At 42.1% G+C, this 16,266-nt stretch overlaps 1 protein-coding gene and 1 long non-coding RNA gene across 2 annotated transcripts; both read right to left on the minus strand.

The window, feature by feature from the left end:
• Positions 1-2,511: 2,511 nt before the first annotated feature.
• LOC106643536 (uncharacterized) lies at positions 2,512-7,407 on the minus strand. The gene is made up of 6 exons (XM_089588666.1): positions 5,380-7,407; positions 4,484-4,656; positions 4,124-4,271; positions 3,477-3,755; positions 3,187-3,408; positions 2,512-3,105 (listed from the first exon to the last, which is right to left on the minus strand). Exons 1-6 carry the CDS (start codon positions 7,300-7,302, stop codon positions 2,650-2,652), a joined length of 3,201 nt encoding a protein of 1,066 aa, XP_089444792.1. The 5' UTR covers positions 7,303-7,407; the 3' UTR covers positions 2,512-2,649.
• Position 7,408: 1 nt separating this feature from the next.
• On the minus strand, positions 7,409-15,598 carry LOC149375361 (uncharacterized). The gene is made up of 3 exons (XR_016292834.1): positions 15,244-15,598; positions 14,360-14,569; positions 7,409-7,745 (listed from the first exon to the last, which is right to left on the minus strand). It is a non-coding gene; the product is annotated as an uncharacterized LOC149375361 (long non-coding RNA).
• Between the last annotated feature and the right edge of the window lie 668 nt (positions 15,599-16,266).

Below are 16,266 nucleotides of genomic sequence, written 5' to 3' on the forward strand. Positions count from 1 at the left end.
ACTGGATTTTTTGTAATACGAACGAAATATCAACGGAAACCTCGTTTATATATTTAAGCAAAGTAGGAAGTCCAGGGCCGGTGAAGAAAAAAAAGGTAGAGGCTTAAGGAATACAGGAGCGTTAACTTTATTCAATATACTTATATACAGGGCTAGTACGCAAAAAGCGGTATGAGGTGTACGTCTACACACACACACACGTACAGCAGATCACTGACGATACGTCTCATTTAGCACGGCAACGTTCGTTGAACGACTGCTTAATACATGCTTATACGCATACATTCAACCTAACATTACATAGTAATATAATAGTAATATACACATCCATTTACATATTAACATATACAAATTGATTAATTGTACTAAATAAATTTACTACAACAGTTTATTAAAAAAATATTTACTTTTGATTGAAAAAAAAAAAAAAAAAAATGCAACCGGTAATGGCTCTATTTTAATACTTTGTCCGTTCAACAATTATTGGCAGCCTATATACGTTGATATCGATGCCACGTTTTGTATAACAAAAAAAAAAAAAAAAAATCTATAAGCCTTAATAAAATAACTCTCGATCGAAAAGCTCGATGTAATACATACAATTAGTTAAAAACTTAGAAATTAAAAAACAACGTATCCCGAACTTGGATAAAACTTAAGATTACGATGTCGCAAATAATATTAAAAATGATTTTTATCTCTGCGAAATGATAACTTTTGCTCACATGCGAGATAAAACGCCGTTTTAAAATTATTGCAACGCAACGTCGACGCATACGAGACAGTTAACTTTTATTTAGACTAGTAAAAAAACAATTAAGGTACTCTCTTTATCCGACACTCGTGTATACGATGAGACTTTGATTTTTTTTTTTTTTATGTACAATTGCCTAACGAGACGAATTATTATTCGTCGTAACGTATAACAGAAACTTTCGCTTAATATTTTTAATCGCTTAGAGCGCAAATAATGACGGTAGTGGTGTACACTTTGCTACGAAATATTTTTCGTTTCAACACTTTGTTCAACCATATGTACACTATATAACGTTATACGCGCGTAAACAATGAGTGCTTTTGGTCTTGAAAAATTTGCTGAATGACACCACGAAGACAATTTCAACTTTTTTTTGTGCGAAAAAATATATGTGTGGTACGTTTTTTTTTTGTAAATTAGGAGGAAAAAGATTTGCTAAACTGATTTTCTTTGGTTCTATACAAACGACGACTAAATTTAAGGCGTGAAACATGAAACATGTTGTTACGTGATTTCTCTGGAAAAGTTGGGATCTCTACATTTTATCGGATATTCGCATAAAAATGTATAAAAATCCAAACGTTCTTAGAAAAACAGTCGGAAAACGTTTCACGTTATCTATACATATAGTAGATAATACTTTTGCAATAAACAACAAAACAACGACTCGGGTAATGCAATCAAGTTATAAAATCCCATGTACATGCGATTATTACGTATTTGTGTAAATTAAAGTAAAAAAACATAGCCGCTTACCAATTCTTCATCAATAATGGAAGACAATATCCGATTTAGCAAATTTTTTTCGATTTTACAAATTAAGTACGTATCGAGGTAACAAAAAATTCAATATTTAGTTTTCATTTTACTATAAATCAACAATTTACGTACTATACGTAACTTCAACGAACTACCCTCAAACTTTTACTAAAATTTTGAACTAAATTATAAAACAGTATAAATACAGAGTACACTATAAGTATATATGTATACACGTTGGTTTAACTAGTTGGATGATTACTTCAAATCCTCATAAAGATACATTTTGTTTTACTGGCATTTTGCATCGACAATTTTTTTTTGGACAAACAATAGTAATCAACAAATTTTTATTGTTTCTGGTGTGACAAAAAAGAAGAAATGATCTAATCGCACTTATTAAATTCTTTCGGTTACAAACGCTGTTTTTTTTTTCTTCATTTGTATATATTTCATACGATGCATAAAAGTTTTAAGTCACTGTTGACCATTTCAGACTATTTGATGCGTCATTATCATTACTGTTAAATATCGCACAAATGTAGTAATGAAACGATAAGAAAACAAGAGAGTACCCAAGAACGAGAGATTTCACTCCCAATAGCCCGTACGAAAAAAAAAAAATAATATCAATACACTTCTACTAGAAGCGAGGGTTCCACTGCATCAAAGTCAACGATAGATTTTCAACTCTGATGGAATTAAAATAATCAATTTATTATTATTATTATTATTTTTTAAATCAATCGATCTGCAATCTCTAACTAAAGTATATATTCATGTATACGTATTTTGATTTAAGAGGTACCCTATCATAATCCAGCATTCTGTAAGCTCAGAGTCGCGTCAACTGAATGGAAGAACGACTAGCTTCGTTTTTAACCATTTTTTAAAAATAAATAAAAAAACAACATACCATTACTCGTGATCCCGTTCAGCTGACAGTTTAAGTACAGCACTCGTACATGCATAAATATCCCCCCCCCCCCAAGAACCGAGACTTGCGTGTGTGACTCGTATAGCTCCAGAAGCACCAGCGAAGCACCATCATCCTGTCCCACTTTTGAGCAAAAAAGAAAGAAGGTGGAAAAAAAAGTGACCCTTTAAACAAGTACTTTTACGTGTTTTTTGTTTCAAGCGAAAAAGTCGCCGCGATCCTTCTCGATCTCAACAGGTCCGGTGCCCCAGATCTTGCGGTTCTTGGTGACGGGAATGATCCCCATGAGGAGCCCGGAGACGATGATCCAGCCACCGGCCATGAAAAAGGACGGATCCCAGTGGCCGGTCATGTCGAATATCCAGCCGGCGATGGGCGGCCCGAGCAGGTTACCGATACCCTGACAGAGCAGGCTCAGCCCGTAGGCGGTGGTGAAACGCTCGAGGGGTATTATCTCGACGAGAATGACGGGCGTGAAGCTAAAGTTGCTCGCGAAAAACAGGCCGAAGCAGCAACAGGTGACAACGAGGGCGTAATAATTGTGGGTGAAGATCGGCATGAGGATGGTAGAGATGCCGCAAGCAACCAGGCAAACCGTGTAAGTCTTGGTGACGTTCATCCAAGGCTGGTCGCCCGCCCAACCTAAACCGATCTACCGCAAAAGAAAAAAAGGTATAAGAAAGGGATGTTAATGTTGACGCGAGCCTCATTGGTGTACACATATAACAATTACCATTCCTATGGTGTTGGTGATGCCGATGTAGCTGAGCAAGTTGGCGGCCAGGCTCTCGGGGTAGCCAAGTCGGGTGAGATGCTCGGCTAGGTAAAAATAAGGCACGATGAACCAAGTGAAGAGGAGTATCGTCGACAGGGAGAGTAGGAGAAAGTGGAGCTCCGAGAACATTGAAAAGTCCATCATGCCCCGGAGCAGATCAACCAGCTCGCTGTACCATTTCTGTGAGTGGAGAGAAACAATAAATGACAATATATCGGTACACGTGTATATAGATTATATATTATTACGTAGGGTGTGGTCACCTCTTCGTTCTCCCTGGCGAGGGTGGTCATGCTGTTCCGGTAGATGTTGGGACAGCTGCTGGCCCTGAGCCTGTACTTGTGCAAATTGAGCACGGCCCCGCGGTACATGACGCTGTTGCGGTGCACGCGTATGTCCTTGAAGTAATGGGTGTTGGTGCTGAATTGCCGACGCAGCCAAGGCAAGGAATCGGTGCGCACGACGCCCCCCTGGTGGCCGGGCAGGTGGTGACGGGATACCGATTTTGCTCTTTCCGCGTCGGCGATCTGTTGGCACGTTGGATTATATTTCTTTGTTTTTTCACGGATGTACACACATAGGGGATATTTTTGATGAAAACATAACCGAGGCAATTAAGCATCGGAGACTTTGTTTGGCCAACAAAGAGCGACGCGCCTGTGTGTACGTATGTATACGCATAGTACAAGCACACGCTCGCGAGAGACTTTGGTCGCGCGTACACGTGGATCGATTAAAAAAACACATCCAGGTACGCAAAGACGATGCGACTCGACGAGTGCTACGTTTGCCATACGCAAACACAAGCGATTAGCCCCTTGGCCGGCTGTTTGAAGACGGAAGGGTCGATTTGTCTTTTTCTTTTTCTTTTTTGTTTGTTTACGGCAAAACTTACAGCCTGAGCGATCTCCAGAGCCAACAGAGGGTTGGTTTCCTCCAGGTCCTTGCGCGACATCCTCCTGGCGGCGAGCACCTTGGTAGAGGCGTGCGCGGATCCCCCTCGCGACTGCGTCTTTTTCCCTTTGTCCTTTGCTTGCTTGAGCCTATACAATCGCGTGCGAGCGTGTAGGAAAAACATTTGTTGTTCACGAGATGGATCCTCTTTAGATTATCGATTGCAAACAAATAAAGGTGGGACCATTCGAATGGACAGAGGGTTATTTCAAAGGGTTGCGTGCTTGTGCCAATAGTATACGTAAGAAATGAAAAAAAATAGGGTGCAACGGGGGGGGGGGTGCGTGTACACATTAGATACCAGTCGTGCAACCTCATCGACATGGTGACTCCGGTCTTGTTCACGTCGCAGTTCGATTCGTCCAGCTTCTTGTCCGACGCGCTTCTGCACAGCAGCAAACTCGGGTAGTTCTCCAGGATGACGTTGTAGACCCGCGAATTCGACGACAGGGACTCCAGCACCTCCAAAGGGACCTTGAATCATAAGGTACGTACTTTTTTTTTTTTTTTTTTTTTTTTTTTTTTTCCAAGCCAAAAAAAATGGAGCACAGTAACCGATCAGGAAACTGGGCACGCGCTCTCATAAAAATTCCAAACGGCGACAAATTGTCCCCCACCCCCCCACAGTTATGAATATTAACAAATTCCGCATTAAAGCTCCTCGAGGGGGCGAGGAGCATATATTTATATACAAGGGTGGTCGGCTTTAGCGGGACCTTGACAAGATTGATTTTAAAACACGCATCACGCGCTGTTGGTATACCATATACACGCGCATACATGGGTACGTGCAGCGAAAAGGCTTGACTCGAACATGATGTATCGTATAATTATATGTATACATGTAAACCCAAGGTCACACGGAGGTAAAGTTCAGGGCTTAAGGCGAGGCAACACGTTTGTGCACTCACGCATACATACACATACCTAATAATACAAAGGGGAGGTAATGGGTATACGTATAATGTAAAGGCCAAATCTTTTTTTTTTTTTTTTTTTCGAGGGATGTTTTTTTTCTTCGCCTCGTACTGTTTCAAACGAAATTGACCGGCATGTGTGGGGGGAGGGGGTGGCAGAGCCCACAAATTACGCACGCCTCTGTTTCCCGAGTCGATATACCAATATGGGCCACGGTATAGTATGGACAAAAATAAAAAGGAGAGAAAGTTGCCGGTTGATATATGTATAATTACTTACCTTCTCGCTTTGCCTAACAAAGGTCGGTAGATTGACGACGCTCCGGAAGGCCGGGTTTCCGTCCGGGGCGCACCTCGTCTCGGTGCTGGTCCTCAGACTCTGCAGAAGATACTCGGGCGCCTTGCCGCTCTTCATCAGCCTCCTCAACTCCTCGACCCCCGGGAAGTCCTCGTCCCCCCCGGGTCCCGTGCTACTCTGGGACCTCTCGTTGGCCCCGCTGTTGCTCCCGTGGTGGTTATTACCCCCCGATTGGCTCTTCTTGGGGGATACGACGCTCGACTGTTGTTGCTTCTTTTGCTCCTGTATCCACCACTCGGGGTCCCTCATCACCGTGCCGCAGACTATCATGTTGAAAAACGTGCCGGCCAGCAGGAGGACGCATCCTCGCCAGCCGTACTCCTCGATGAAGAAGGTCGTCATTGGCGCGTAGACGAAGGTCCCTATGCCCGTGCCGCAGGCGCCCAAGCCCACGGCCAGGGTGCGCTTCTTGTCGAACCAAAAGGCTATGCTCACGACCGCGGTTACGTAGCACAGACCCAGACCCAGACCGGCTATCAGACCGAAGGTCAGGTACATTACCCCGATGCTCCGGACGAAGCTCGACAGGACGAAGCCCGCGCCCGATATAATGCCCCCGGCGATCGTCATCTTGCGGCACCCGTAACGGTCGACCAGGGCCGACATGATGGGCCCCGACAGCAGGGGCACGGCCATGAACAACGACCCGATCCACGCGGTCGTCGCCTTCGACTCCTCGAACTCGTACAAAAACTCGATGTACAGCAGACCAAAGCTAAACGACACCCCGTCGGCTATCATGGATATGCACAGCGAGGACACCACCACCACCCAGCCCCACCCGCCGTCCGGTATCTTGGGCCTTTTCTTCCTGCCCCTGCCGACTCCCGCTTCTCCGTTGTCCGACGAGTCCTCGTCCTCGTTGTTTTCCTCCCCCTCCTCCTCGTCGTCGTAGATTTCGAGCATCGCGTCCGATTCGATCGAGTCCTTCTCGGGTGCCGGCCGGTCTCCTCTCTTATTGTCCTCCTCCTTCTCCTCCTGTCTCTTGTGGACCAACGAGCTCGGCACCGTCTCCGACTCTGAGTACTGTCTCTTCACGAGAATACCCTGCTGCGTCGCTCCCGTGTCGGGGCTACCCTCGAGTTGTTGGTTATTGGCCGGCTTGTCGGTGGGACTGATGCCGACAGTGAGGTTAGGTGAGCTGAGGTAGCTCCTGGTCGGCGTGGCGTAGACGCGCTCCTCGGTCCTGTCGCTGCTCGGGGACTGAAAGTACGCCAGTGGCTCGTCGTCGTGCTCGAGCTCGGGATTCGAGCCCGTGGCCAGTGACAGGTCGGCCATGTCCTGCGAGAAGGACTCCAAGCTCTTGTCGATCGTCAAGCCTGGGGTCGACGGCACGCCCCGCTCGTCGGCTATGCTGCTGAGGTTCTCCGTGTTTTCGTCGTCGTCGTCGTCCCGGCCGATGCCCGAACTCTCGGACGGGGTCTCGACCGGCACCGCGGCGACAGGTGGCGACACGGCGTTCGACGACTCCTCGGTCGGCGAGCTCGGGAACAAGGTTGGGCTGCCATTGTGCCAACCGACGAGTGGAGCCGGGCCCCTCCTCGCGCCAACCACACGCTGGTCCTGCGCTCCGTTCTCATCCGGGGACTTTTTCACCTTGGTCGGGTACTCGACGAATCTCTGGTAATTGCTGTTTTCCTTTTTCGCGTAGATGCCCTCTTTTCGTGGACCCACCGGTGTACCGTTAGCCTCGGTGGTGGTGGTGGTGGTGGTGGTGGTGGTGTTGTTGTTCTGCGTTGTCCCTACCGCCGCTTGTTGCTTCTTGTGGTGTTGGTGGTTGTTCGATCTGGCGGATGGACGATCGCTCAGACTGTCGCGTAAAAAGTTTCGATTGCGATCGGCCATCACTCGATCGACCGGCCGGTTTTTCGTGATGCGCGGCTACTTGTCGAGGGTCGATGTTAGGGGGGCTACAAGTACGACGACAGCGAGAAGAGAGTATATTTATATATATATCGGTATGTATAATCGTATCGGGCGCGAGATTCTAACTGTACAGTATAAGTAAGTGTATTATGTGGGATGGTTGGGCGGCTTCTCTAAATGTACGTGTTGCTTGTGCCCGATTGGCTCCAGCGGCGCGGCCAGCCCTTGAGACCTTGGATCTCCTCGCCGGGTGAGTCGTTGCTGCGGCCTTCACCTACCATAAGGATCGCTGCTGGGCGCTCGCACCACCGATTACGAAAGCCGGGCCCCGAGAGCCGATTCTTCCCGGCGGGTGGTGCAGTCGAAGCCGGCCGGCTCCTCCTCAGCATGCACCCTTCGTTGGTCTTGTTGGCTTGCGAGTCCTGTGATGAGGATGACAAGTGTTATACATTTACTTTGGTTTGATTTTTTTTTTTTTTTTTTTTTTTTTTTTTTATTGCGGTCAAACTTGTTGGGTTATCGGTATAGGGGGTGTTGGGAAATGATTGTACATCACATTAGATACACCAATCATTTAATAATAGCGCACTAGATTACGTGTACAAATAGTAAAGCTCTATACTTATAAACACTATACTCGTGCAAAATGTTTATTAATCTACTGACTACAAAGAAGAAAAAAAAAAAAAAAAAGAGCAGAGAAATAACAAACAGTAAAATAAGTAAATAATTTGCTGTCACTCACCATCGGGGTAATATGCAAAATGACGTTCTTATTGGTCGTGCACAGTCGTGTTTGGGCGTAGGAAAGTGCATGCGATAACCGGACGTGAGCGATTTGTTATTATTAGCCATATGACATTAACACTCGATAATTCAATTCAATCAAGCTTATCGTGTACACACATCTATATACTATATATGTATTACGTATACGAGATAAAGGTGCACAATATATATATATATATATATATATATGTATTATACATGTAACAAATGTAATAAAATAATTGTGGTACGAGGTATACGTGGCAGCGTGCATGGCATTGTGTATTATTTACACAAGTAATATTGCGTGCAAGAAAGTAATTACAAAATTTAAAAAGAATAATATACATGTTAGCTGAAAATAAAAGAGACAATTAGTTACATCGCAGTATAGGTGTAGATGGTACATTATAGTGCTGAAAATAAAAAGGTGTAATATTAGCCACGAAGAGAAGCAGTTGGAGCAATGCGCGTGATTTGTCATTTATTTGAAAAAAAAAATAATCTCAAAACCATCAGTGCTCCCCAGCATCAGTTGATAAAAAAAAAAAAAAGAAAAAAAATCTATAAATCAAACAAACCCGATTTTTTTTGTATAGCTCTGCGCGAGGATCAAAATGCTGTGATTTATATCTCACCGTGAACGTGCAAAAGAGCCTTATCTGTGAACTCCTAGCGCATCTTTGCCACATTTAGAGTATTTTTTTTTTCTTTGTTCAGAATTACTTTGAATTTGGTTTGGATCTAATAACCAGTCGAACCCAACTCGGCGCACAAGCAAAAAAAACCAAAAAAAACCTTACACCTCCCGTGCGTGTATCAATAATTTTGTATCCATATACCATCGTAACGCACCCGACCGACGTGATTGATTAAGGCGGATGGTCGCCCCGGAGTCGTTGTGCTTGCAAGCTCGGGCGAAGGCCGCGCAAGTAACAAACTCACCACAAGTTGGGTTATTTATCATTTTCCGAGTTTTTCAACGAAAGTACTTAATTAGCAAACGGGGGTCAGAGAGAGAGAGAGAGAGAGAGAGATATTGATTGGGTGCGGTACCATTATACATATACTGCGAGGGTTGGTCGCTCATACATTCATATTGTTTTGTTGTAACCTTGAGAAAGTATATACATGTTAATGCCACAGGGTGCCGTGTAATTAACATCCGTACAACTTACAGCTACGATGAATAATTAATAATAATAATCGGGCTAATCGAGGTAAAGTTAATTGGTAATTAAACTGCGACAACCACATATTTATATATACACGTGTGTAGCATTAGAAAGAAAATAAGAAAAAAAGGGTAGGGGAGTTGGGTTAATAATAGGTCTAGAGATGTTAAATATACACCTACACCCGAAATGCCTCTTTTTGCAACTATATCATTTGATATCGAGCCTCGATTACCCATATTCGTCTTAACGACGGAAAAAGCGCCCGCGTGAAAAAAAGAGCATAAAATACTAAATCAATGTAATTTACGTTTGAAAATTGCTGAATATTTGAGAAAGTTCTAGTAACGCGCATCCTACTCTTCTTCGAGAAAAACAAAAAAAAAAAAAAAAAAAAAAAAACCAACTTAATAAAAACCACAAAAAATCAGATGATGTAAACACGGCATCGTCCCAGAAAAGGGTGCATGGTATACGTATAACGTCCAGCCCAGCCCGTTACGTCATCGGTAGGTATAGGTATATCTTTGTACGCAGCGGTGCTGCTGGTCGGTCGGTCGTGACGTCAACAACGACGAAGACGACGATGACGGGGGAGGAGGAGGAACCGGGGGGGAGGGTGACCTGCCGCTGGTCGTCATGACAACCGACCTGTGCTTCTTCTCCTCTATACTCCCCCTTTTTTCGACAAACGCCAACCTTACATGCATGTGTGTGCATCATAAAAAAGGGTCTATTGTTGCACCTGATTCCTCGAGTTTTCTTTTTTCGGGGATGAAAGTTCTTTTAAAGATACGCACGCAACATCCCTTTGTTAATGGTCTTACGGACGCATCAACCGTTACATTCCTTCCCAACCCCCGTTATCGACCCTTTTTTTGTACAATAGGTGTGTACGTTTTGACAGCGAATAATTTTTGAAAAACCTTTGTGACACACATCGATACTTATGTACTATGTGTTAATTCATAAGAAAATCATAGTTTGGCGCATGCATGTACCACGTAAAAAGAGTGAAGAGAGTCTCTCTCGGGCTTATATTATTACTTACGTGACGCGCGAGATTTGCTCGAGAAAGAGCGAAAGTAAAAAAAGGGGGCCGTGACTTTTGCCGAGTCCTTCAAACTAAGCCCGCGCGGCCTTTTAAGGTTTGACTCTCCCCTTAATGCTATATTCGTTTAATATTTACATATAAATTAGCCAATGGAGGGTATATTATTTAAAAAAAAAAATAAATAAATAAATTGTTTGATCGGGTAAAGAAGACACGTGTGCGCGATTGTAAATCACGTATGCAGGGCTGAGGTGGAACGGCTGATTTACAGTGACGGGTTTGTCGCGGCGCCTCGTCGGTGAAAGATGACAGGGAGACTTTGACGAGACGAAAGATAAAAGAGCGTCTCGTTTCTTATCAATTTGCCATTTTCCCCCTTTCCCCTTTTTTTCGTCTACAGTCGCTAGACTCTTCGTGATTGAAAGTTTTGGGTTGACGGAACCGTTTATTTGTGCGGTATACTTTTTTATATGGCGGTGCCATTTGATGACTAAATAGCGAATTTCAACTGATGGTGTGGCTCTAATTCTAAAATAAATTGCGAAAAAAGAGGCAGAGTCGCGGGTGCGATTGTACGCGTGTCACGTGCCGTAGGTGGTTCCAACGAGGAAGAGATTTTAGATTTCGTGCTCTGCGAGTTGAGAATATTAAGGGTGATTTTTTTTTATATTCAATTTCGACGTGTGTACGGCGATACCGCTTATAGCGTACAAAAGTTGAAAATAATTCATCACGCGTATTCGGAATTTTATTTCTCCCGACACGTGAGTTTCCCCCTTTTCAGTTTCAAACTCTTGAATTATTAATACGATTGAACGCCAGTTCGGGTGTAATTTGCTTTTTATTGAAATCATGCGTACACGAGAGTTGCCAAGGCGTCTCATTATTTGTTTATTTGTGTATTACCTTGAATCGGGTTTTTTTTTTTTTTTTTTTTTTTTTTTTTTTATGAAATTTGTAGTCAATTTTATGCAAAGAAAGTTAATGCAGAAAACTGATTATTTAATGCAATTGATGAAATAGTTGTTTAAGAAATCAATATATTACAAGAAGCTGGATATTCTTGGAAAGTGCCCAAATTTATATTTTTTTTCAAGATAATTGCATTGACTAATGGTAATTTTTCATGCAATGCGTAAGCAGAGCGATACGCATCGTACAATGTTTGATAAACAAAAATACTGTTAATGTACTTTCCCTTGTTTTCCATAATAATATTTTTTTGCCATTATTTTTTCAATAATTTATGATTTTTATTTTTTTTTACGGCTTTTTAAAATTATTATTATTAGTTGTCCTGGATGATTTAAAATAAACAGATAGAAATTTAGAAACAAAATATAATTTAGTTTTTCCTAACGTTGACGTATAACTTTTTTTTTTACCGTTACATTTTATTGTACATCGAAAATTTATACTTGTCCCCTTTTTTTTATCCTCGAATAGTTACACTAATTTGGATGATTATTTAGGTATCGTTGCAACACACGAATTTGTATATTAGACAGAAAAGAAAAAAAAACAATCATTCGAACACATAATATTTTAAATTAAATTTTCAAATAATTATGACACAAAGACACAGTACCGCGTGCAAGTCGACTTATTTCCTTCCGAGAAGGACAAGCATTTTTTCCTAACAACGCACTTTGCAGGGTGCATAGTAAAACTTTAAACTTAATCGGTAGAAAGCCATTTTTTTTTTTTTTTTTTTTTTTATCATACATATAAAAAAGCATAACTCTCCGAATATGAAAAGCGGTGCCAACAAAACAAAAAATCTTTTCGCCAGCCGAGAGCACGAATCGTCAGGTATTTTAACCATTGGATAAAAATAATACGTCCCAAGGCCACTGTAGACTCGAGTAACAATAACCCCAACGAAGAGTATCGAAAGATCGTTATCATCAACTGTACACCGCTCCATGTACTATACGCGAAATGGTGAACAATAAAACGAGCTACTTACCCGTCGAGGTAGTGATATAATCGTGAAGCAATGTCCGCGCTAAACGTATACACGTAATCCCCTCCTGCTCTGGGAGAAAAAGGTGTTGTTGCACTGCGCGCGTCACAAAAGACACCGATCTTGATCTTGAACCTGAGCCGTGCGGGCCGAAAATAACAACAAGAGCATCGACTTTACGAAAAATCAAAGCAGGGGCCGAAGACCTTGTTTTCCCCTCGTTTTTTTTCCTTTTTTTTTTTTTTTCCTCGTGTCACCTCACGCGTCAAAGATCGTGTGGGCTGCTTATCAATCCATACGTGAATTGGGAAAGAAGCGATTCAATCGCACGTTGGACTTTCCGTTTATTCAAAATCGCCTTGACATTCTGACAACGATTATCGTTCGGCAAATTTTTCACCGCTCGGTTGTAATTTCATTCGAGACGGGCCGTGGCGATGTATGGATTTTGTTTTTTTTTTTTCTTTTTTACAATTTTTATTTTCAAGTACCTACACCATATAGATTTACCTTACGGTTGATTTGATTTTTTTTTTAGACCGAAACACAAGTCGACGACATCGCCACGCGTGAAACCGAACGTGAAGCCGAAGAAGCGACATTATTTCCTCTTATTTTAAGCGTTCACGTGCTCCGACACAGTTTCGATCGAACGAACGCATAAATCATGCAAATTCACAGAGTTTCGTGTACATACGCACTCTATCTGCCTATATATGCAGGTATAATGTATACGCGTACGTGTGCATATAACACAGTCTGTTTATTTTTTATGCAACTGACTTGTGCAAAATGCGGTGGCATCACGCGCTTATGATGTAAGAAACGAATTAATTGTTCACCCAATGAAAGTGTTGACACTGTGTCGTCTGACAGTTTTGAGATATAATACATGTACCTAATGTGTAGGGAGCATTGGTGGTTATCATTTTCGTACAAATTCCTTAATGCTATGTACATTAAGGGTGCATACATTTTTTTTTTTTTTTTTTTTTTGCAACGAATGTTTGGAAAAGTATTTTCAGCATCATTAATCATGCAAGGTGTATCTAAAAAAAAAAAAAAAAAAAAAAAAAAGTCAAAGTATTTTACAAATAACGTATAAAATTAACACATTGTTCAGTCGATTGGCTATTACGTCATGCACGTACAATTAATCCTAAAAATAATAACAACAACAATAATAATATTAATAATCTGGCATAAGCTGTGAAAGAGATTACATCGTGAACGTATTTGGAGTTGTATGAGACTGTATTCCTTGTAATAGTAACGTGGAAAAAATGTGGTAAATCAAAGACAATGAAAGTTACGCAAAAGAAAAAGGGGAAAAAAAGAAACAGTGTTTCAAAGATCAAAATAAAATACTCAAGTGGTAGATCCGTTGTCTGAAGGTTCGGCTGTGATCCAATCAATATTAGCCCAAAATTTTTTTTCCCCCAATTAAATTAAAATTTTGCTTATACACGCACAAAATACTTGCAATAATCCCACAATGGCGACAACGTTGCCTTGGCAGTTCACATGTGCATTTATTTTAAATCGTTCGTGTTTACACTGGACACGCGGCGGTGGTGGTGGTGCTGGTGAACAAAGACTATATAATACCATGTATTGAATCGTAACGTGACGTCGAGGGAACACCCCCTTTTCTCTCTCGCTCGGGCCAGTGTGACGTCATCGCGCGCGCCAATTTCCCGTTACGTTTAACCCTGTGTTTATGTACATACATACATGTATATGTGCACACGGGGAGAGAGAAAGAGAGAGTTGCTAAAAATGTCTCGAGACGACGGCAACAAAAGGGCTATTTTTACTTTCCGGGGCTAATGAGCTGCTTTTTAGACCCTCGCGCGTCGCCCTTTTTGTATTTAATACCGCAAGTTATCTTCGCGCCAATAATTGGGGGAAAAAAAGTACATAATGTTCTTTGAAACGCTGCTTCTCCAAGAAAACATAAAGAAGAGGGGACAGTGGGAACAATAAAAACAAACAAACAATTCGTAGAGAAAGTAAAAAAAAATAATAATAAATAAATAATAATAATAGTAGATACATGTGCAGCTTTGTCACCTTGTAATCGGCATCTTTTTTGGTACAGGCTGACGGTGATTACCGATACAGTTGAATGCAGGGTAGATGTACAATCATATCGTCGTCAGGACGGAACATGCAGCATCGGCATTATTTATTTTTTTTTTTTTTCTTTTCTACGACGATCAGGTGAAGATGTGCTCGCGATAGGGGTGGCGTGCACTTTTTCTAATACGTTGATACGTACATCTACGAAGGGGTGCCCATCATAATATATGTATAAATGTGTATAAGTGCAGATTTATATATGTATATATGCGTGATCCGTGTGCAGTGAGAAAAGTTGGGTCGTTGGGTGTGATGATGACGCACGAGTGAGCTTATACATTATGCTGTTGTCATTGTCGTTTGGGACTGATTTTTTGTTTTGTTTGAGTTTCGTTGATTAAAAAAAAAAAAAAAAAAAAAAAAAAAAAAAAAAAAGAAATCCTACAAACGAATCAAATATTTCAAGCATCAAATTGAAATTTCACTATTTATTCGACAAAAACGAAAAATAATGAAATCAACGCTAATAGATAAAAAAAAAAAAAAAAACTACTGTTCATGCACATTACGACACCCTACGATATAAAACACGTCCGAGCCGACGAGAGAGCCTCGATTCATTCACCAAAGCTCGGCCCTCCCCCCGTCCCCCTCTCTATCTCTCGGCAGAAGGAAAAAAAGCTCTCGCAAGCACCCCCCCGTTGGAGTTTACAGGTGTGAGCCCAGCGAGAGCTGGGCCCCGATGTTTGGTAGGTACAAAAATGAGAAAGGGTCGGTAGAATCGATAACCAACCACCAGAGAGACAGAGAGAGCTTTCGCGCGTACGTGATAGTGTGCATGTGCGTAAGGGTGGCTCTGTCGACTGTACACTTACCGGGACCCGGGGGGAGGACGAGACAGCGCTCGGGAGCAGGACGGCGCCTCGTAATCGTATGACGGGTAGTAACTTGGCACTGGTTAGATTCTTGATGATCCTTTTATTCTTTTTTTCCCTTCCGTTTGTCCGAATCAACTTTATAAGCTCGAAAGCTCGACTATAGGGTGGGGGTGGCAAGGAAGCTCCGAGCTTTTGCACTTGCGTGTGGGTGGTTTTTCAAACATCCGATGATCGACCGGTTGAGGGAACGTTTTGCTCGTTGCTCGACAATTACACGGCCGAGAATAGACAGATAGCGTGTGTTGATGGGTAACCGGAGAATAGGGAGGTGGTGGACGACGAAGCGTTTCGGGCGTTTTCCGCGGCGAGACTGAGTGCCATGTATACACACACTTGTTTCTTCGGCCCCGGCTCTATCTCTATCCAGCCGATATAGATGCGCGAGGACTGCGATTGCGCGAGGGAGGGAGATAAAAGTGCTCTCTTGCACCTGGAGGGAGAGAGAGACTCGCGCTGGTGGTCAGGGCGCATGTGCGTTTATTATTATAATGTACATACACTCGGATTTTTTTTTTTTTTTTTATGATTATTTTTCTTTTTGTTTTTTCATTGATCTTTGTGTAATGATAGTAGTTGTTGCAAGCTCTGATTTTTGGAGGCTTCCTCCCAAGCTGCGGTGTCTTATTGGGTTACTCGAGTCCGCGAAAGCTCGACTTTGAATGTTTTTTCCCGCCTCGAGGAGGGCTTTCGCGAGGATTAGATGACGCGTTTTTTTTCAAGTAGAAACACAAAAATCAATGGTATTTTTTTTCGTGCAGATGAGCTTTCTTTGGTTGAAAAAAGAGTTTTTAAAACAAAAGAAATTTTTTTTTGTTTGTTTCATTTTAAAGAATGTAAATTGACTGACACAAATATTTAATTAAATCTAATATTTTTTATTTCATTGAAAAATTCTTCGTTTAATTTGTATGAAACACTCTTTTCTTTCCATTTAGAGAATATGCTTGACAACACAAGGAT

The sequence above is a fragment of the Copidosoma floridanum genome, unplaced genomic scaffold, assembly GCF_036245765.1.
Source record: "Copidosoma floridanum isolate Cflo_tuat_1 unplaced genomic scaffold, Cflo_Japanese_pri ptg000007l, whole genome shotgun sequence".
Lineage (NCBI taxonomy): Eukaryota > Metazoa > Arthropoda > Insecta > Hymenoptera > Encyrtidae > Copidosoma > Copidosoma floridanum.